Genomic DNA, 22,272 nt, shown 5'->3' with positions numbered 1-22,272 from the left:
GCCTAAATCTTAAACTGTAATGTGATTATTTTTCAATAACAAAGATAAATTCCAAATACCACCATAGTGTGGTCAAAGAATATTGACAAAAGGATTCTGAAAATGAAAAGAGGATGAACTTTAGCCTACTATTTATTTACTCTGTGTGAACATAAATCACGTTGCACGTGAAAGCTTTCAATTCTTTGTTATTCTGTACCGTTATGAGGAATAAATGGGGGCAACAAATAAAAGGGCAAACAATAAATACAATCTGTTCTCAAAGAAAGTTCTAAAGGTAGCAGATGACCAGAAAAAAAATGGGAAATACGTAAACTGAGCCGTGATAACTAAGACAACCTGTGTGTGCTGCAGCATCCTCACCTGGGAACCGCTCCCCTGCCTCCCTCACTGGTCAGTTTAAGGATCACCTGCAAGTCTAAGACCAGGCTTTTCAACCTCTTCATCAGACTCCATGGTCTTTAACTACTGCTTCTCATGCCCAGTGATCCACTGCTAGGAAGATGAGTAAGGCACACCCAGAATTCCAGTCCCTTTTCATTTCATAAAGACTTCGGACATCAGTTTCACAGCACCGTTTCCAACGGCAATGACAGAACCAAAGTGTCAGCTTGTGTCCTCACGGTTATACCACAAATCTCAAGATGCTATGACGGCTTTAAAATGACATCCTCTCTACGTACACTGTATTGAATGTGTTTCTTATCTACCATTTGCCTCACCAAAAATACTACTAGCATGTCTACCAAACATTTAACCAGTCCTTCTTAATTCTGGCTCTACATCATAAGCAGCCATGGACAATTAAAACAAAAAAGAAATTACAAATGTCAAACTCCATGCCAGACTCACTGAATCAGAATTTTCTATCTAGAGAGGAAATCTAAGCACATGTTTGGGCATTGTTTTATTTCATTTTTTCCCCCCAGTTCCACAAATCATTCTAATATGTATCCACGGCTGAGAAAAACTGGAAAACCTTGTGGCAAAAGAATAATTAAGCATTATCTTCTATGAAATTCATATAGATATGGACACACACATACACACAAGGTGCATATTTATAAATGAATAACTACTCTGGCTATCTGATGCGAAGAGCTGACTCACTGGAAAAGACCCTCATGCTGGGAAACATTTAAGCCAAAAGGAGAAGGGCATGGCAGAGAATGAGATGGTTAGCATCACCAATTCGATAGATAGGATCTGAGCAAACCCCAGGAAAGGGTGGAGGACAGAGGAGCCTGGCCTGCTGCAGTCCATAGGGTCACAAAGAGTGAGACACAACTTAGTGATTAAAGAACAACAAATTAAATTGGTCCATTTGAAGAAAGAAAATCTGAAAAATTATCATGAATCCCCTTAATTTCATCATAGGTCTTACTTTTCAAAACTTCTAAAAATTTGCTACCTCCATCTGAACTAGTTCTAATCCATGTGATAGGCATATGCTCAAAAGAAGAACTTAAGTCTTTACCAAGGTTTAAGATAGTGAAGAACATTTCATTTTATATTTAATGAACTTTGAATGTATTTACAATACTAAAATTTTTGTCAAATAGCAATTATTTTCACTTTTACAATACAGTACCCCTAACTTTATAGTTTCATCAACTTGACAAACATCAATTTAAACATCTTTTTAAAAATAAAGATCATGTATTTTTCACCTATAAAAATTAATACAGACTTGATTTCTGGTCCAGCACATAAGACACTTGCAAGCTGTCATTTCATCCTAACAACAAATAAAAAGTTGAACAAACTAAAGATCAACAACTTTTCTTAGACTTAAAGGAATTCATAGGGCAAATGACTGCTCCCAAAACTGCAGAGACAGGCCAATACAGAGAATGACAACATACCAAAACGAACCAGCCAGCAGATGTGTTTGCAGGAATGAGTGCTGGGGCACGAAAACCTAGACTGCACTTGATGATGAACTGCTGGAGGCTTACCGTAGACAAGTTTGTGAGAAACCCCAGGTGGACCCAGTCATGGGGAGGGGCGATTTCCCATGCTTCTGTGAGTTTTACCTCCAAGAGCTCTACCATGTTCTATCTGAGAAAAATGCCCTCTTGGAAAGGGAAAAGCAACCATTTTTAAATATACTGGAGTGTTCTGTTCATAACACGGTCTACCCTCAGGAGCAATAAACAGAGCCTAAACCGCTGGGGGTTTATCAGAGCCTAACTGGCCTGAAGGAAGGGAAATCAACTTCAACCCTCTTCAGCCACCCTAACTCCTCTGGCGGAGATGGAAGGAGCAGGGAATTGAGAACAGTTGAGAAGTTCACAGTCCCGAAGCACAAGCTCACAAAAAGACTACAACCTATATACACAGGCCTACAGAACTCGTCCCCTCCCCTTACCACCCAAAATTAATCTAGACATAGACCTTACATCCTTCATGAAAACGAACTCAAAATGGATGGCAGACCTAAATGTAAAATGCCAAACTATCAAATTCTTATAGGAGAAAAACCTATATGACTTTGTATCTGGCAATGACTTTTTAGATACATCAAAGGCACCATCCATGAAAGAAAAAAAAAATGATAAACTAGATTTAAAACTTCTGCTCTGTGAAACACAGTATCAGAGAATAATAAGACAAACACAGACTTAAAGAAAAGATTTGCAAAAGACAACTGATAAAGGACCATCATCCAAAATATATAAAGAACTCCTAAAACTTGACAGTAAGAAAACAAACAACCCAATTTAAAGCGAGCCAAAGACCTGAACAGACACTTCACCAAAGATGATATACAGATGGCTTTTAAGCATATGAAAAGATGCCCCACATAGGTCACTGGAGGAAATGCAAATTAGAACAAGGAGATTTCACTACAAATGGATCAGAAGAGCCAAGATTCAGAACCAACAACACAATGATGATGATGACATGCAGCCAAATAGTGCTTGCGCGCTGCTGGGTGGGAACACAAAATGGTACAGCCGCTGGGGAAGGCAGTTCGGCAGTTTCTTACAAAACTAAACATACTCATACAGTCTGGTCGTCCGATTCCTTGGTATTTACCCAAAGGAGGCGAAAATTTATATCCACACATAAACCCATGCATGGATGTGTATACCTACTTTTTCCAAACTTGGAAGCAACTAAAGATGTCCTTCAGTAGGTGAATGGATAAACAAACCGCAGTACATTCAGCCAATGGAATATTATTTCACACAAAAAAGAAACGAGTTATCAACTATTCAGAGATACTGCTGCTGCTACTGCTAAGTCACTTCAGTCGTGTCCGACTCTGTGTGACCCCACAGACGGCAGCCCACCAGGCTCCCCCGTCCCTGGGATTCTCCAGGCAAGAACACTAGAGTGGGTTGCCATTTCCTTCTCTATTAACAGATAAGGAAAACTCAAATGCATATTACTGAGTGAACGACGATCTAAAAAGGCTGCTAACTGTATGACTCCAACTATGTAACATTTTGAAAAAAAGGCAAAATTATGGAGAGAGTAAAAAGATCACTGGTTACCAAGAGGTAGGGGAAGGAGAGAGATGAATAGGTACAGCACAGAAAACGTTTAGGGCAGTGAACCTTTAGTATGATACTAAAGGTGGATACGTGTCAATATCCAGTTGTCAAAACCCACTGTATGTATAATACCAAGAACAAACCCTTACATAACTATGGACTGTGAGTGACGATGTGTCAGTGTAGGTTCATCAACTGTAACAAATGTATTGCTCTGGGGGGGATGCTGATAATGGGGAAGTCTGTGCCAAGTGAAAACAGGGATATATAGGAAATCTCTGTACTGTCTGTTCAATTTTGCTGTGAAGCCAAAACTGCTCTGGAGAGTAAAGTCTACCAAAAAAATTAATACGTTAAGAAGGGAAACTAGCCACACTCTCATAAGGGTGGACCTAATTTTTACTTCTTACTCACAATTCTAACATTCTGCTAGTCTGCTACCTAAGCAAAACTATACTGTGCACTATTTCTACAGTAAAACAAAGTGCTAAAATTAACCATGAAAGATGCACAGGTCAACATTTAACACTTTCTTGACACAGTTTTTAGTAACTTACAGTAAATGTCCAACGCTATCTGACTGCTTTTCCTGTGAGTGGCACATTCACACACAGTGACGGCAGCATTGAGAATGAAGTATAATCACAGCACGGGGCTTGTGCTCAGTCACATCTGACTGTGACCCCATGGACTGCAGTCTGCCAGGCTCCGCTAACCGTGGAATCTTCCAGGCAAGAATGCTGGAGTGGGTTTCCATTTCCTACTTCAGGGGATCTTCCTGACCCAGGGATTGAACCCGTGTCTCACGTCTCTTGCATTGGCAGGTGGATTCTTTCCCACTAGCGCCACCTGGGAAGCCCCAATTATAGCATTAACTGGTTGAAATAGGTCTCGAGCTACATCGTCCACTATTATTTTGAATAAGAGTTTATTATTTTTGAATAGAGTGGTTGAAAAATATCCAATCTTATTATTTACTGCTTTGGAGTTAGGACTATCTCTAAAGGGGTCAAAATGAATTATATTTACTATCACAGGCAGTTCTTTAGAATGGCTTTTGATACATAAATATACTTTCAAATGAACCACTTGCTCAGTCATCTGTGAAATACAGTTATAAATAATCGTGGTCTTGGTTAAAGAAACAAGAAGGAACATATATTTTCATGTATCAAGTAACAATCTTTTATCCCAGCATCCATTCTCAGATGCTTAATGGCTAAGTTCTTAAGTATGTATGCCCAAGTGAATTTTAGAAGAAAAATAAAACACATTATGAAAAATATAGTACAAAGACTGCAAGTATGGAAAATCTGCTTCAATACTTTTTGTTCCTTTCAAAAGACAAAATATATATGTATATTAATATATACATATTATACACACACATGCACAAAAAGAAAGCAATTTGGCACAAAGTACTGCAATAGTTGATGCCACTAGATTTAAGTCACGTTTGGCAGAGTACTGCTGTGAAAAAGCCGAGGTACTGCTATTACAACAAAAGATTATGTACTTTCAAGAAAGGGTAGGATTAATCACTCTTTAAAAGACAACCTCACCAGGAAAAGCTCAAAAGTTCTAGACAGTCCTTATTGAAAGGGAAACACAACCAAAATGTGTTATAAAAACATCCCCAATTAAAAAAAAAAACATTATTCAATAATAACTACTGTATAATTTCTAAGTCTACACTATTTTGCAAATAGCATCATGTGCTTAGCAAAGCTCTAATTTCCCAATGAAGACTGTACTAAAGTCAAAAGCATTAGCTAATTTTTTTTCTTTGTATTCATGCCCAGATTAAGGGAATGTTATTCTAGATCAATGTTCATTTTTAAATCATTAGCACCAGTAAAAATACATATGTTCAGTATGTCATCATTTCATTTGTCTTTATATAATAACCTTTAGAAGGATTAACATCAGTTGGAAAAGTAAAACTAAGTAGAAATTAGCTTTATTTACTGAATAAAGTTTGTAGTTACTGCTAGTGAAAAGTTATATAGACAGTGAACAACGAGAAAAATTTTTCCAAGTAAATTTAAATTTTTTAATTTAAGTACCACGTATATTCATTCCAAGAAAAGGCGAGCAACCTATCTGACTCTTAAAGAAGGTAACCATGCACATAAATTTACTTCTAAGAGCTTTATGAGTTTTAGTTGTTGTTAGTACATTTTTTCAGGTTTTCTTCCACAAATGAAAATGATTTATTTTTCATCAAAATTTGCAGACATCTAAGAAATCACAATACTTTAACAAAATGTTTACATTCATTTTTATTTTTAAAAGTATCTAAATGCTTCTACTTATCTCAATGTAACATTAATGAAAATATTAAGAAAAAACTACAAATATCAATATGTTTTAAATTAAAATTAGGAAGAAAAAAGGTCTCAAACAAGCTGAATACTTCAATAATAGAACTGATGACTGAACTGTCCCCAAAGGATGCCTGATAAGTCATCTTCATTATCATAGTAATTATAATTCACCAGAAAAATAATGCATCTTTCACAGGGTCAAAAAAATACTTATGAAAATAAATTAACTTGGTATATAATGGTACCAAGTATCATTGGTTCTTTACAGTATTTTTCTATTTATGACTAAAAGATTAAATTTAAATTGAGTGTGAAAGTGTAATTTACAAAACTATAAAAATCTCTGTAGTCATTCCTTCCTGAACATTCCTCCATAATTTAAAAGCAAGGAAGCTGAATAAACTGGAGTGAATTTATTCCCTTCTCCACGGGATCTTCCCAACCCAGGGACTGAACCTGGATCTCCTGCATCGCAGGCAGATTCTTTACCGTCTGAGCCATCTGGGAAGCCCAATAATTCCTTCCTGAGCATTGCTCCCTAATTTAAAAGCAGCGAAGCCTAATAAACTAGAGCAAGGATTGGCAAACTTCAGCTTGCAGGCTGAATCTAGCCCGCTGCCTGATTTTTAAAAGGAAGTTATATACTGAAGTATCTACATTCTTTCCTGCACATACTGCCTATGGCTGCTTTTGTGCTACACTAGGAGAGTTGAATAGCTGGGTCAGAGATGATAAAGGCAAAATATTTACGACCTAGCACTTCACAGAAAAAAATCTGCTGACTCCTGAATTAAAGATTTAGATCATTATTTCATTTGTATGCACACATACACTCATCTTTTATATGATCTTTAGTAGAGACCATACTAAGCTAATCATTTAAGAATCTGCATGTTCCTCCTGTTTTGATTTTATAATTGTATACTGACCAATGTCCAAATTTCTGAACTTTTTATAACGCAGAGGATACTGGTTGATTCTAATTTGCACTGCTTTGAAGTCTACTGCATTTTCTCATAACATTTCTGACAGTTAATAAATTCCTAAAGGTCTATTTTTAGATACTTAATGACTACACGATATTACATATAAAAGGATAGTAATACAGAAATTTAGATTTTCAATGGTGAATTAAGAAAAAGACGGCTACATGAGTGGAAGTAGGGATGAAATTAAAACCAGAAACACATCACAAAAACAAAAAGCATTCAGCTTTAAAGAATTATTTTAACAGGAAAAAAAAAGGATTCTAGATCAAAGGAATCATTAAACACATGGACCACTGTGGAGCGCTAGTAGTAAGGAGTCACTGTGTCAATGATTCTTTCCCCTAACCCTCCTTCCACCCAAGCACTCCCCCCCACCAAAAAAAAAAAAAACCCCAAAAAACAAAAGTAACACATTGAATGGAGCAATTAACAGAATTCAAAATTTCTTTAAAATGAATGCAAAAGAGTGAGAGATTAAAGCAACTGGGATCACCAAATCCAGAAGTAGATGACTACTCTTTAAATTCTTCAAAAATGTTAAAAGTTGTAATAATGATATATGGAAGATAACTAACTTGTCTTTCTTCTTTGATGTTACAAATAAAAATCAGAAATGGGTTCAAATTAAAAGTACAAGACATTATACAGAAGCCTGAACATCTTCATAGTAAGAAGTCTGAGTATTTAAATCTGAAGGTACTATTTTCTTCTTAAGAGTGATTTATCTCACAAGGGACTAAGGCAAGGGAGATATATCAAGTACCTTTTGGTAGTCTTTGACGATGACAGTTTTATGAATTCTTTGCTTATTTAATAGAAATCAAGTCAGTTACTCTGTTCTACTTCCTCCAAAGTTTTATAGTACTATATTATGTTTAACAAAAGGCATTCAAATATTAAAGGTATGCTTAGCTGCTCAGTCGTGTCCCACTCTTTGGCACCCCATGGACTATAGCCCACCAGGCTCCTTTGTCCGTGGGGATTCTCCAGGCCAAGAATCTTCCTCCAGGAGATCTTCCCAACCCAGGGGTAGAACCCAGGTCTCCCACACTGCAGGCGGATTCTTTACCGTCTGAGCCACAGGGAAGCCCATGAATACTGGAGTGGGTAGCCAATCCCTTCTCCAGGGGACCTTCCTGACCCAGGATCGAACCAGCGCTTCCCGCATTGTAGGTGGATTCTTTACCAGCTGAACTACCAGGGAAGCCCCAAATTTAAAAGATAGTATATAGGCAAAGGTCCTTTTCTCTGTATCATTTTGCTATATCCTTAAACAGACATCTGTTTAGTTCAAACCAAAGACATTTCATTAATCTTCAATCTTAAAATACCGAATATACCTTCCAATGATGATAATGCACCAAATCAGGACAGGATATTCTCATTTAAACATTACAAATCAATGCTGACACTCTAATTATTAATTTCCTCCTTGTAAATAAGGTGTCACTTCCAGTGCATGAAGTTAAAGTCAAAGAAAGACAACCAAAGCTTATCTTTTTTTTAAGTATAATCACCCCTATAGTTCACTTATTTACATGTACATTGCTAGCTATTACTATTCCAATTACTATACAACTACCAGATTTGCTATTCAAATTACATGCTAGCAAGTCAATGAAATTAGTCTCTATTAAATTTCTTATATAAAATTTAACAAAATCATATAATTAGGAACCCAGCATTATTTTTAAGTAATCTCATTTTAATTTTACAACCTGACCACTAACACTCAAGAAAGGAAAGTAAACTTTGTTAACAATATTTAAAAATTCCCTAACTTTCCTATGTCATATTGAGGACTTACTGATTATACAAGGAAAAGCAACAATTCACCATCTTATTCAATGTGAGCTGCTGTTTCAACAACAACAAAAAAATGTTTTTCACATGTTATTCCCTGCTCCCTTTTGTAAACAAAAGATTACAACTCTGTATCTGCTGATTTATGAATGCAGTCAATGGGTAAAAAGTAAAGGAACCCACTATGGAAGTGAGTCCAACACTTCACCCTCTGTAACAGGTACTCAGAACAAACAATCAGAAGATACTCTAGACAGATATGGTCCACAGCATTCCCAAATCCTCCGCAGAAATTCAAGATGATAGAGCTGGAAGAACTCTTAGAAATCACAGATCCCTATTTTCTAGTTTACAGAAAAGGAAACTAAAAGCCTAGAGATTTTAGTTAGTTTATCCAAAATTAGTCTGAAGACTAGAACATAAACTTTTAATAAGGTAATTCCTCCAACATTCCTTTACCTTTCTTTGCCAGAATGGCAAAGTCAGGTTATAATTTTAAAAGCAAGTTATACTAAAAAAACAAATGGAAAACAAAGAGAATACATAACAAAAAAACAAACCTATCTTACTTAAAGACGAAAGTGTTCACCAACCACAAATTTGATTCACCAGTAACTAACATACTCCTTTTCAGTTCCATTCACATTCTATCATACTTTTTTCCCCTCCACAAGAAATTCATTGTAAAAAAAAAAAAAAAAAAAAAAGAAAGAAATTCATTGTAAAATAACTGCTTTCAAGCAGACAGCTTTTCTGGTAGTTTCTAAAGTCAATGTGTCTTTTTTTCCTGCTGCCGTAATCCATGCTGAGAATCACAACCTACAGCTGACACAGTACTCATTCTTCCTTTTATACAAAGTCCTCTTTAATGAGTTAAGAGGTGAGGAATAAAAGTGTTTCAAAGTCCTTGTTTCTCCTCCACAGCTAGAATTTCAAATGACTAGAATTCCTCTATGAACAAAAAGGATGGTGGGGAAGAAGAGTAATAAAAATGTGGTTTTTAAAAAACAGTTTCTAGCTAAACCATTTCACTTTTAACTACTTTGAACAAACATCTATTTGCAAATTTTTTCAACATTGTGATTAAGTTCTGTAAAATAAAATTAATAAGCAGCAAGTCAAACACTGCAATGTTAACTTATAGTACAAAATCATTAAGCAGTCATTTATTAACTACTGTGTGTAACAAATCTTCACATATTATCTTATCACACCTAAATAACAATTTTGCAAACCTGTAGTGGAAAGAAACACAACCATTTTAAAAAAGACAAAAATAGTACTTTAAGATCTTTTCTTCGAAGGCTGTGTCAGCTATAAAAGTAAATGAAATTAAGGCCTTCCTACACAGTGCCTGGCACTGAGCTGCCTCTCAGCAAGCATTTGCTGAAATAAATGAAAGAAGTGAAAATTAAAACCACAGGAAAAACCCATATTTGTAATAATATCATACTGAACAATCACTGAAACAGTCCTGGCATGCTCTTAAAAACTATACATTTACACTATTGCATTTAATTCTGATTCTCACTTCATGAGCTAGGAGGGTTACTCCAACTTAACTAGTGGAAGACCTAAGACAAGAGTGCAGTGGTTCTCAACCAGGAGCATCTGGAAGTTGCTCTGGAGCATCTGGAAGTGAGGGCATCTGGGTCGCCACACGGACAGCAGAGGTAACCTAGCATTTAGTAAGTAGGAACCATGGATACCAAACAGACCACAACATGCTGGACAAACCCACAGAATCATCCAGCCCCAAGTGTTAGCATTACTGAGACACTGACAGAGAATAAAGGGACAAAGCCAAACAGCTCACAGTGATTTAACCCTGGCTCAAAGACAAAATCCAAGAAATCACTGGGGACCAACCCAAAGGCAACCAAATATAAAACTGTACCAACTTCTTAAGCTAAAATAGGTCTAGGCTACCTTCTCAAAATGGCAAGAGGAATAAACTAAAAGATGATATAACTCCAAACTCAATACTACTCTGCTACCTTCTTTTACCAAGTTTTCCATTTCTGTCTTGTAATTGCCTCAGGGCAGTATTTGAGACCTTTATCTGCAGCTACTCCCTCTAAGATCTGATACAAAGAAGCTGTCAAGTCCTGCCCAGTTCCCATTCTACTTCCCCTGCTTGGGTTCCACTTTGCTACCCATATGGATTAATAGTTACATACTAAGGTTGCCTTGGTTCTATTCTTTTCATCCATGACACACTGCCCTGTTAATCATCCGAAATGTCGAAGTCTACCTGACAGCCTATCTCTCACATAGTTACAGTGATTCCTTACTGAACAACACCCAGGTAACTCAGGTTGACACTCAAGTTTTTCCACCAACTGGTTCCTTATTTCTCCCAACTCAATTAGGATCACAATTTCAACCAGTCTCTTTAGTATCCCTCCAAACTACCATAACTCTCCTTTCTCTACTTTTGACCTCAGTTAGTCTAGAATAATTTTCCAACTTCTTCTTTCCTACCATTCTGAATCTCATCTACTGATGTGCAGAAATGTCAAATGCAATAAATTCAACTGCAGTTTCACTTTGTGTTATGTCAGTAGCTGCTGCTGCAGCTAAAACACTTGTCATGTCTTTGCAAACCTATGAACCACAGCCCACCAGGCTCCTCCGTCCATGGCATTCTCCAGGCAAGGATACTGGAATGGGTTGTCATGTCCTCCTCCAGGGGATATTCCCCACCCAGGGAACAAACCTGCGTCTCTTATGTCTTCTACACTGGCAAGGATGTTCTTTCACTAGCTCCACCTGGGAAGTAGACCCCTAAATAATTCTAATTTCAACTATGTGTAGTTCTACTTAGAATCAAAAAGTTATTTCTTGAAGAAACCATTTAATACAGCATCTTCATTTTAAAAGAAAGAACAAAAACCAAACTCAAGGACACATAATTCTTTAGTGGCAAGACATGAACAAGAGACAAGGGCACAATTCATAATCAAATGTTAACCCTTAATAAGTGCTTATTAAATGAACTCCAATGTACAGAAAGCCTTTTGTAACTCTGCATTCAATAACCTTACACTGAAAGACAGGACTACAACTTATCAAAGCAAAGACTGCCGACCATGTTTTCCACAAGTCAGGAAGACAAAAATGAGGTTCTTTGATAATTCTGATACTTAAAAAACTCATGAATTTTTACAAAACTTCAATAAATTTGAAATTCCATTTTTGGGCACAGTCCTTGAAATATTCATATGTAAAATGACCTCATTGTGTTTAGAAAAAAATACCTTAAAAATAAGATGAGGGTAGACCATGGTTACAACAGACTATGATGTAATTCAAAATTATACTAGTAAACCAGGAGTCTAGATGAGGATAACAGCAGCATTCCTAGCAATGCCTTCATTCTTCAGTTAGAACCATTTTTCTCCCTTTTACGTATTCCATTTGGGGACAAATGATTATTTTATCCCAACAGTTCTGATGCCTAGATTACTTGGAAGAATCAAACTGCATCCACTTCTACATGGCAAGAGGAGAATTAAATCACTACTACATGACTTGGCATATAAAATTATGCTCTCCTGCTTCCTACCAGCAAGTTCACTCCAACTTCATATTCACTCCAGAAGCCAAGAAGGCTGAACAAAAAGCATGTTTATATAATTAGATCAGTCATTTGCTATACATTAATGCAGCAAATACATTCAATTTATCTTGCCTCATTATTGGTTAGACACTATTTAAGGATTCAGATTTCCACAGTTCTTATCTACAGACATTAGATATCAGATGTAAATTCCCTATTTTTTTCCTAATCTCAAAACAGAACTTAATATAGTCCTTTAACATTTAGGAAGATATTCTATTAGTTAAATTAGATATGCAATTCAAATTCTAATAGCCCAATCCCACTTTTCAAAATCTCCTACTCTGCTCCACAGTTAAATGAAAGAAAAGACTTTGATTTACAAGTATATTTCTGTCCTAAAGACATCTTTTAGAACAAATGTATTATAGGCTACAAAGGACTGAAAGAAACTGAATAAAACAGTGAAAAACATAAAAGAGCTAGGGCAAAAGAACAAACTTAGAATAACTCTGCACATTAAATCAGTAAGGGGCTTGGAAATAAACTACAGCTGCCCAGCTTTCAAAACAAAGAATGGAGAAATGAACAAAATTTAAATGACATAGGGTAGAAATTATATAAGAATAAAAAGATCTTAGTCATTTTCTACAAATCAAAGTCATAATAAAACTCATGAGCTTATCTTCTACCTAAACTTAACAGGAGGAACGACTAGGTAGGCAAACCAATTTATCACTCTGGAATGTTCACATAAATCTCATAAAAGGGAAAGCAGAAATATATTTGGTAAACTCCTTTCTTAATTTCATTCTAAATATAGTAAGAAAGGTTTTTAAAAAAGTAAGTATAAATGTAAATTATAGGTTTACTTTTCATATAGCATTTAACTATTAAACACATACAAAAGCAAAAGACTGGTATAAGTGATGATTTTGTACACCTGATCCCTGCTGTCATTTGGCAATTAGCATTAGGCCTAACACTTTAACCTCTCTTTGTGTATTAATAATATGCTAATTACTCAAATGTATTAGGGATAAAAAGTCTTGTTTAAGAAAAATATTTGGTTTTATAAAGTCAGCCTTGCTTGCAGTACTTATTATATTAAGTTATAAAAGGAGCAGACTGGCTGTTAAAACAGTTATGTACATAAAAAAATTGAGACCACATTGGGTCTCAATTGGGAAAATAGCAAAAATTAAACCCACTGAAAAGAAAACCAAAATAATCTAAAAATAACTAATTTAGTTCCACATTTTTCCCCCTTTGAGTCCAGGTGATACTCTTTCTGGGAACAAAAAAATTTGCTTTTCATTCTAAACAGTCCATCTAGATCCAACAACACATTACTTTTGTCACTACACAGAGTTGTGCTGAACAACTAGTACCCACACTGCCAAAATTTAAATCCCATTTTCACAAGACTAAAATAGGAACCCTAGACTAGAAAGGTATTGATCACTGGATATAGGAATATCTAAACAAATGAAGTAAAAAATATTTCAGTACCAACTAGATATTTGGGCAAGAACCATTTAGACATACTGTCTTAGAAACTCACAAATTGAGATCTAGCCTGGTCAGATATTACCATTTTACTAGGTATGAGTGTACTATTGATATTTACTATGAATGAGAGTCTTCACTTAGTAACACAATTCAATGAAAACTTTTATCAGTATTTTGAACATGGCACTTCAATCACAAAGGAAACGAGGCATATCCTGATACCATATATAGCCCTACCTTGAAATGAGGGCTTTGAAAGGTAAGGAAGTGCAAGATACTTGTTAAATCAAATGCAGGCTTCCCACCCCCTCCCCTTCTCAGGAGGCAGATAAATTGAAAATGTGGAGAGCACAGTTCCTTGCTTCTCTGTTTATTATCTGGTGTTTTTTTTTTTTTCCTATTTATCACCAACATATTACTTCACTAATATATAGGAAGCAGATACCCTGCTGATGGTGAACAAAGCATTTTCTTTTTAAAATCTCAGGCTTAAGTTTAAAAATAAGGGCAATGTAAGTAAATGCCACAGTAAAAGTAAACACAATTTTACTTCAAGTTTAAATAGTTTGAGAGGAATTGTGAAATATTCTCCGTTGTTCAGACTGAAAAAATGATCTTGAAGAATGAGTAGATATTTGGAAAAATATGCTATGATAAAATTATAGTTCGTGCATAACCAGGAAAAATATTCTCTATACTAATACTTCAGAGTATAGTAAACCTCACAGTATTTACATATACATCACAAATGTAGACCATGATGGGAAAACATATCAAGACAGTATAATGCAAATAGAGAAGTATACTAAGAAAATGCTCTAAAACTTCTAGAAAACAGCAACACTTTGTAACTACATAAAATTTACATTTGTTTTCTAATTTTTCTAGATGATCAAGTCAGAAACAAATTCAATCTCTAATTCAATAGAATAATAAATAGGTCATAACTGGAACATCTACCATGAACAATATTTTTAAAAAGCAAATAAAATGTGCCTTGTGCAACTGTCTTTAAGCTTCATCCTCAACAGTCTGTCCAACAGATCACTACTATAAGCAGATATATTTCCCCTTAGAAACTTCTACCTCTCGCAAAGACAGTAATTATTATAGCAAACCTTTAGAACTCTTTTGTGGATACATGTTTTTAGCTATGTATAAATTGAGAGTCAAGAAACAACATGGCAACACACAACCTGAATGTATGTATCATCACCGGGAGAAACACGACCACAGGATTTCACATTAATACCTGATCATACCATTTCCTTGGAATTACACAGGAAAAGCAACTAATCAGCAATAGAGAATGACTGGGGAAAAGTTCAATTACATTAAATGAAAGGATACAGCCTTAAAGCACCAGTCTGAGTTCCCACTGCCAGGATCTTCTGCACAGGATCAAAGGCCAGGGCCGAGGGTTGATAGGGAAATCCATGGCGAACAGTCTAGGCATGAGCAAGTGACATCACAGCAACCAGGGCAGGAAGCAAAGTTTTAAAACAGAAAAGTCAACAGAGACATTAGAACCTAGAACCAATTAAGACCCAATTATAACCGAAACAAAACACACATAAATGCACTGCTATTTTCAAAAAACTATGAAAACTATCAATTCTACATCACATAAAAACTTATGCAAGTAAAAACTGAAACAACAACAAAAAAATCGATCTCAGTGTTACATTTCTACTTTCTCATCACAGTGGTACTCTTTAGAAGAAAATTTAACATTCTTTTTACTATTATGTCTGAGAACAAATGATTAAAGTTGGCAGTGGTCAAAATTCTATAAATTCATTCAAAACTGCAACTCATGCTTATTTCAAGTGTGATAACTTCATCCTTACTTTATTTCTATGCTAAATGCAAGTACGTTTAAGGAAACGCTTCATAATTAATTAAGGATTCAGCAAAGGAATTAGCAAAAATCTATCTCATCATGTTGCAACCATAACAGAATGAAAATAAATCCAGCATCCATTTTTGCATTTTGGTATTAAATCCTTAATTTTAGAACACTGAAGCAAAAAGTATATACACACTTAAACTCTGACTTACGAACGCCTGGTATTTATGAAGAAGGCAGGTATTAATACCGACACAAGTTTGTATTTCTCATTGAGCAGCTGGTGAATTAATTCGCTGCATCATTCTTTCTGAATTACACATCACTATGGCAATTGCCGTACCATTAATAGGCAAAAATTCCACTTCTAACTTTTTCACCAAACACAAGGCTAGCAAGACCCTGTGATTTCATATGTGACAGGTCTCCTACCACATTTTAAGGTAAAAATGAGCCAACATCTAGTTGAACACGTCTAGCTTTTTCATAAACAACATTCGTTAGACACTGTTCCCAAAGGAAACTTGGAAGTCGGTGAAAGATCTATCAAAATGCTTGAATATAAAAGTCGTTAAGATTAAGAATACGAATTAAAGGTCAGTATGTTGGAAGCAATCCTGAAATGATTGCCGCATGTGAAAATCAACGAAAAGAGGAGTAAGATGATGTCAATCTCCAAAATAGCCCACCAAGCAAATGTGTGCTGGGGGAGCGAGCCCTTGATTCGCGGTATTGAGTATTATTGGCGTTCTTGCCCTGTCACTCGGGCGCAAAGCCCGAGGTGCCCCTAGAACGACCCCGATTTTCGCGGGGCTGCGCGCTCCGTTCACCTTGCAGAGCTGAAAGTGCTCGGACTGGAGCGTTTCCTGGATCTCGGGCTCCCGGTTCCCAGGCGGGTGCTGCTGCTGCTGCTGCTGCTGCGAGGCCGAGGACGAGCCGGCGGTCAGGCCGTCCAGCACCTTCCTGATGTTGAATTTCCTCATGGTCGCGGCGGGGCTCCCCCGTACCCCGGGAGCCGAGGTAAGGGGCGTCCCCAGGCGGAGGGGAGCCTGCCCGGGCCGAGAGCAGCTTCGACCGAGGACGCGGAGGAACAGGCGCGAGTGGGAGTGTGAGGGGAAGGAGGCAGCTGGGGAGAAGCGAGAGATAATCCGAACAGGAAATGCTGCGACGACGAGAGAGAGCAGCGGCGACCAGAAGCCCCGCCGGCGACCCCTCTCGCTCCGAGGCCGCCGCTTCAGCCGCCGCCGCCGCCTCGCTCCGCGGCCCGGCGGCACAGCAGTGGCGGCGGCGCCCCGAGCCCGCGCCGCCCAGCCTCACCTGGCGGCGGGCTGACTGTGCGCCGCGCCGCCGCCCCGGCTCGCCCCCGCCGCCGCCGCGTCCATGGCCCGCGGCCCCGCCGCTCGTCGTCCGCCCGGGCCCCCGCAGTCCCTCAGCGCTTCCTCCCGTTCCGGATCCGCCTCCTCCTCCTCCTCTTCCTCCCGGGGGTCGCCGGCTCTCCGTCCGCGCTCGCCGCTCGGCCTCCTTGCCGCTCAGCGCCGCTGCCCGCCGGGCATCGCACGCAGGGCGCCCGGGGTGGGTCCCCGAGCTCTCCGCCTCGCTTCAACGCGGCTGGGTCGGCCCGCCCTCGCTCCTTCAGAGCCCCGGCTGCCCTCCTCAGGCACCGCCGTCGCCGCCGCCCGCAGTCCCGCCCGGCCGCTCCGTCTCGCCTCACAGGGCGCCTCGGCACAGGACACCAACGCCCGCTCCGAGCAGCAGCGGCGGCCGCAGTTACAGCGCTGGCCGCGGCGGTGGCGGCAGCTGGGCCTCGGCGGAGCCGGGCTGCTGAGCATGCGCACCGCGCGTACCCACCCCCTCCGCCGCCGGAGTGGAGCTGGGGCTTAAATTATCCTCTGCGAAAATCCCAGACCGTGGCTAAATTTCTCCCATCTCAATCGCCCTGCCAGAGGATGCAGCTGCTTCTCCTGCAGCTGGGGTAGTAAAAATGTTGATGACTACCAAGCAGCAGGAAACCTTTATTTCAAAATCGGTCATTAAAGCGAGGGTTTATATTCTCACCCTTTAACGAGGCACACACTCCCGGCTGCTGGCTGCAAAGTGATTGTTGCCGCTTTATTGATGGTCTTTGTTTTGAACTAATTTGGATTTGGATTTTGGAAAGAGAGCGTCTAGACAACGGTTATTTCTGATGCAAGAATATGACAGACTTAGAAAGGTACTAGGAAAGAAGATGAACCTAGTGGGAGGGAAATGAATTCTTTCCTGAAGCTCTTACTGTTGGTAGGATGAAAGCGTGGACCTGGCAGGTAGCTGCTAGAAGGGGATAGGCTGCCAAAGGGAACCGGCTCCAGGGCTGGATGTCTGCCCCAACCAGTGACACACCAGCCCTGGATTCAGTCCGCACGCTAAGGTGGTGGAGATGGGGGCGGGAGCGAGGGTAGAAGTAAACAGCGCGGGCACTCATGTCAGAATCTTCAATCAGTCCTGTAATGCTGTTGTCCACTAAGCAATCTCCAGTAGCTTCTTCACTCTTGCATGGAGAAAAGGGGAAAGAAGGAAGTTTTCTCTCGAATCTTTCCATTGCTTCACTGTCACAGTCTCACTTGGATGCTCACAGACAAATGCCTAGCTCAAGTTTGAAAAGATAGATTCACGCTGCGGTTATCTTTTCCGGAGAGTGAGTTTAACACGGAAAGGCGGATGGGAAGCAGAGGTACTTGATTAGGAAGGAGTGGGAACTAGGAAAAACGTAAAGAAAAGCTTGGAAACCATAAAGATGAATTCTAATTCGTGAGGTGGGAGTGGGAAGAAGCACACTTTCCCAAAGCTAGCAACTGCCAGCCCCTGACGCTTCTGAGTTACGGAGGGTTTTCTGAACCATCAGAAGTGCCCGCCCTCTTCCTTGTGATTGGTCGCCTCCCGCTCGGTGCAGGGAAATTCTCGCCAGGGTATTGGTTGATGTGACAGGCTGTCAAGAACAGTCAACAAACCAGTGGCTAGTGAGCCTCGGGAATTTCGGGAAATGTAGTACTCTGGAACTTCCGCATCCAAGAACGATGTCTCACACTTGAAATCTATAAAAATTGTTTTAATATTTATTGAATTTAACATTTATTGAATATTTATTGAATTACCTAGTTAATTCACTAGGTGTAACCAGCGATAAAAACAAATTTTAAGATTTTTTCAGGCTATTTCTAAGTGGCTCTGAAATTTTTGTTTACTGATTTAGTTCTGTGAAACACATTTTTTGAGTGTCGAACACTTTGCTAGGTACTGGAGACTCAAAGCTTTCTACAAGCTCCGCAGTGAAATGGGAGCAAACCTGAACTAAATAAATAACTGTGAAAAAATGTGATGAGTTCATTGAGGGAATCATGCAAGAGAGGGACTGAAGAGGGTTAGCAGAAGGCAGGAGAAGACCTGCAGGTGGGGAACTCATCATAGTTGAGTCCAGGTGAGGAGGAGTTGGCTAGGTGAAGAGGAGGGAGAAAAGCATTAGAAGCCAGCTGAAAGAGGGTCAGAATTACCTGGAGAGCTTTTAAAAAAATAGGTATATCTCCATAGGAGTAAATTGCAAAACAGAGAGATCACCTCCCCACAGAATTTTATGATCCACCTTTTCACCTAGTTTGAAAATATATCTGTTGGATGATTTGTCATCACTGGATTATGAAACTCTTTGGAGAAGGGACAATTTCTTGCTGAGAGGCTTTGTGGAGTAGTGGAAAAATCCTAGACTCGGTTGTCTGCCAGACATGGATTTCAATCCAGACGTTGGTAATATGGGCAACCTTGGACAAATTCCTTACTTTTCCTAAGGGTCAGATTCCTCATGTGTAAAATGAGATTAATACTACCTTCTTCTTTGGGTTTTGGAGGATAAACTGGGGAAGAAAAATGTAAAGTTTGCACTAATTTAGGTACACATAGTAAAATGGAAAAACTACTATCAGGGTCCTTGGGGAGAAAGGGACTTCAACAGATCACCAGTTTAGGCCAGTATCCCACCAATTTAAGGGGTGGGGACTTTTGGAATTTTGTTTTGATTTTTACACTTCATCCCTCTCATCAGATTATGAACTCATCCTGACATTCTCAAAACTTTGGTTCCTAGAGGACATGTAAACTTTAAACAATTTAAGATGAATATTGACATATCTGCTACTGTAGGTTAGCTTTGTACACTTGTAATCCATCTTCTCCTCTTTCAGAGACATATCTAGAATTCTGTTAGGTGAAAAGCAACAACACTCCCAAATATCTACTTTTGTGATGGCAAAGATGAAATAAGGGATCCTCAAACTCATGATACTTCTTATCAGTTTCAACTGATCAATTGGTTTTAAATTAGGATTTTATTTTAAAATTAAAATTAATTAGAAATTTAAAGTTTACAATAAAAATGACTAAAAAATTATTTATTTAATAATTTATATTATTCGTTAAAAAATTTAGCACATAGGTTAGTTTTACCCATAGTAATCTCACAACAAAATTTTATTTATTTATTCTTGTTTTGTTTGCTTGAATGAGTCAGTGTATCGATTCCAAACAATTGAATAACTTTCTGCCTTTGGGAGAATTCATTGGCTTTCTGTGATATTCTCCCAAATGGAATTCTTTCTTACCTGCTTATTGAAGAATGGACCAGGAGATGATGACGTAATACTACATACCACTGACAAATTATAAATAGCTGTATTATTAATACATTTAGCTGAGTCAGGACAGCTCTAAGCAATATTCAATTAATTCAATAGAAATTAAAAGGTAAAAAAAAATTGATACATAGGAAGAAAGGCAGCTTATTCAATTATTTGGCATGAAAGGTCAAAGACCAAGAATTCATAACATTGCTGAATCTGCCCATCTTCATTATCTTGTTTAAAGGCTACCAGGCTAACAAAGGCTCTGTTATTGGTCTCACAGGGGCAGCTGGATGCTGATTGAGATGAATAAAGTAGAAACTGAAAATAAATATTTTAAAAAGAAATTATGTTACTGGCAAAAGCTTTCTGGAAGGTAGACAAAGTCTACCTCACCTGCTAAGCATTCATTTGTATTGACTTAATTTTCATTTATTGAGTCCCAAAGGATGTGTGCATGACAATAATTGATTCACTACACCATTTAACAGAATATTGAATTTAAATTATCCGTAAATTGCAGTAGAGATGCTAATTAGTTAGTTTGCCCGGTTCATGCCCCCTTTTCTGAATGGGTCCCCTAGGCCCTGCTAAAATGCTAGAACTGGACACCTCTGTTTTGATCCCATGACCATGTGTCTTGGTCTAAACTGATTGGTTCAAAGGCAGACACCTGAAGTAAGCCAAGCCAAGAGATCACCTTCTTCTGGGAATCTGGAATTGAGTCATAAAGATGCTGCTGCTAAGTCACTTCAGTCGTGTCCAACTCTGATGGCAGCCCACCAGGCTCCTCTGTCCATTAGCCTCAAACTAAGAAGTCATGTAGAGCTGGGATTAAAGCTGAGAGTGCCCAGACATCTATGGAACCTAGGAGAACCGAGCAGACACACAAACTATACCAGAGAAGTAACTCTAGTGAGGTGGAAAGTCTCCATTCCTGACTTTCCAGTTCCCAATCGTTATTCCTTGGGAAATCTGGCAATATTTTCTTTCTTTGTGTTCATGAGTTATAATAGGTTTCTGTTTCTTGCAATCAAATATTCTGGTCAGAAATTTAGGTACAACCTGCCCCAAATAGGAATGTAGAGATATTGTAGCCATTTTTCACTGCCCTTTTTACTTTATACTCACAATTCTCCCTACAGTTAACAGGCTACTGCAGTAGCCCAGCAAGCAAATGGTGGCTTGGAACGGTTAAAAGTAGTGGTTACTGTGAGAAAGGATCTGACTCTGAATTATGTGTTAATGGTAGAGCCAAGATTTGCTGACAGAAATGAGGGAGGGTATCAAAGAAAGAGAAGAGGGAAGGATAATGCCCCCATTTTCAGCCTGAGCACTTAGAAGAGTGGTGTTGCAATTTAATTTCCACATTTATGACTTCTGGAGAAATTCCAGTTACCATTTGTACTGTGTGAACTGGACAAATATCATCAGCTAAATAAACAAGCCTTGTCTGGGAACAAGCAGAATCCACGATGTTGTGATCTTCTTTGTCAACCTCTGGCCTTTCTAGAAAAATAGATTAGGCAGATATTAAGGAGGCTTCATTATTCCATGGATTACCTCTATTACTATTTAATATTATTTGTAAGATTATCATTAAACTAAATACAAAAGTGCCTAGACAAAGATCAGTAAGTTCAAGGGAAAGAAAATTGATCAGTAATTAATCAGGATTTGATTTAGGTCATACTTGAATGGTCTAGTGGTTTTCCGTATGTTCTTCAATTTAAGTCTCAATTTTGCAATAAGAGTTCACGATCTGAGCCACAGTCAACTGCTGGTCTTGTTTTTGCTGATGGTATGGAGCTTCTCCAGCTTCGGCTACAAAGAATATAATCAATCTGATTTCGGTGTTGACCATCTGGTGATGTCCATGTGTAGAGTCTTCTCTTGTGTTGTTGGGAAGAGGGTGTTTACTATGACCAGTGCATTCTCTTGGCAAAACTCTGTTAGCCTTTGCCTTGCTTCATTTTGTACTCCAAGGCCAAACTTACCTGTTACTCTCGGTATCTCTTGGCTTCCTACTTTTGCATTCCAGTCCCCTGTGATGAAAAGGACATCTTTTGGGGGTGTTAGTT

The 22,272-nt window shown here is 38.6% G+C and overlaps 1 protein-coding gene and 1 long non-coding RNA gene across 7 annotated transcripts in view; one reads left to right on the top strand and one right to left on the bottom strand.

Annotated features, from left to right (window-relative positions):
* The window catches only part of STXBP5 (syntaxin binding protein 5), a 158,249-nt gene extending 141,453 nt beyond the window's left edge, over nt 1-16,796 (bottom strand). For 4 of the 5 annotated variants that reach the window (XM_061130156.1, XM_061130158.1, XM_061130159.1 and 1 more), the window contains exons 1-2: nt 16,376-16,795; nt 15,047-15,144 (exon numbers count right to left, since the gene is read on the bottom strand). In XM_061130156.1, the coding sequence (XP_060986139.1) occupies nt 15,047-15,144; nt 16,376-16,528 (251 nt within the window). In that variant the 5' untranslated portion in view covers nt 16,529-16,795. Of the gene's footprint in view, nt 1-15,046; nt 15,145-16,375 lie in introns of all 5 variants that reach the window. The other variant, XM_061130157.1, reaches the window with a different exon arrangement.
* LOC133047115 (uncharacterized) overlaps nt 16,426-22,272 on the top strand; it is a 37,846-nt gene continuing 31,999 nt past the window's right edge. The window contains exon 1 of one of the 2 annotated variants that reach the window (XR_009690660.1): nt 16,426-16,565. This is a non-coding gene — a long non-coding RNA (uncharacterized LOC133047115). The remainder of the gene's footprint in view (nt 16,566-22,272) is intronic. The other variant, XR_009690659.1, reaches the window with a different exon arrangement.

Source organism: Dama dama, chromosome 26 (genome assembly GCF_033118175.1).
Source record: "Dama dama isolate Ldn47 chromosome 26, ASM3311817v1, whole genome shotgun sequence".
In the NCBI taxonomy this organism is placed as follows: domain Eukaryota; kingdom Metazoa; phylum Chordata; class Mammalia; order Artiodactyla; family Cervidae; genus Dama; species Dama dama.
The sequence above is the reverse complement of the archived record's forward strand: the minus strand, read 5'-3'. Positions and strand labels throughout refer to the sequence as shown.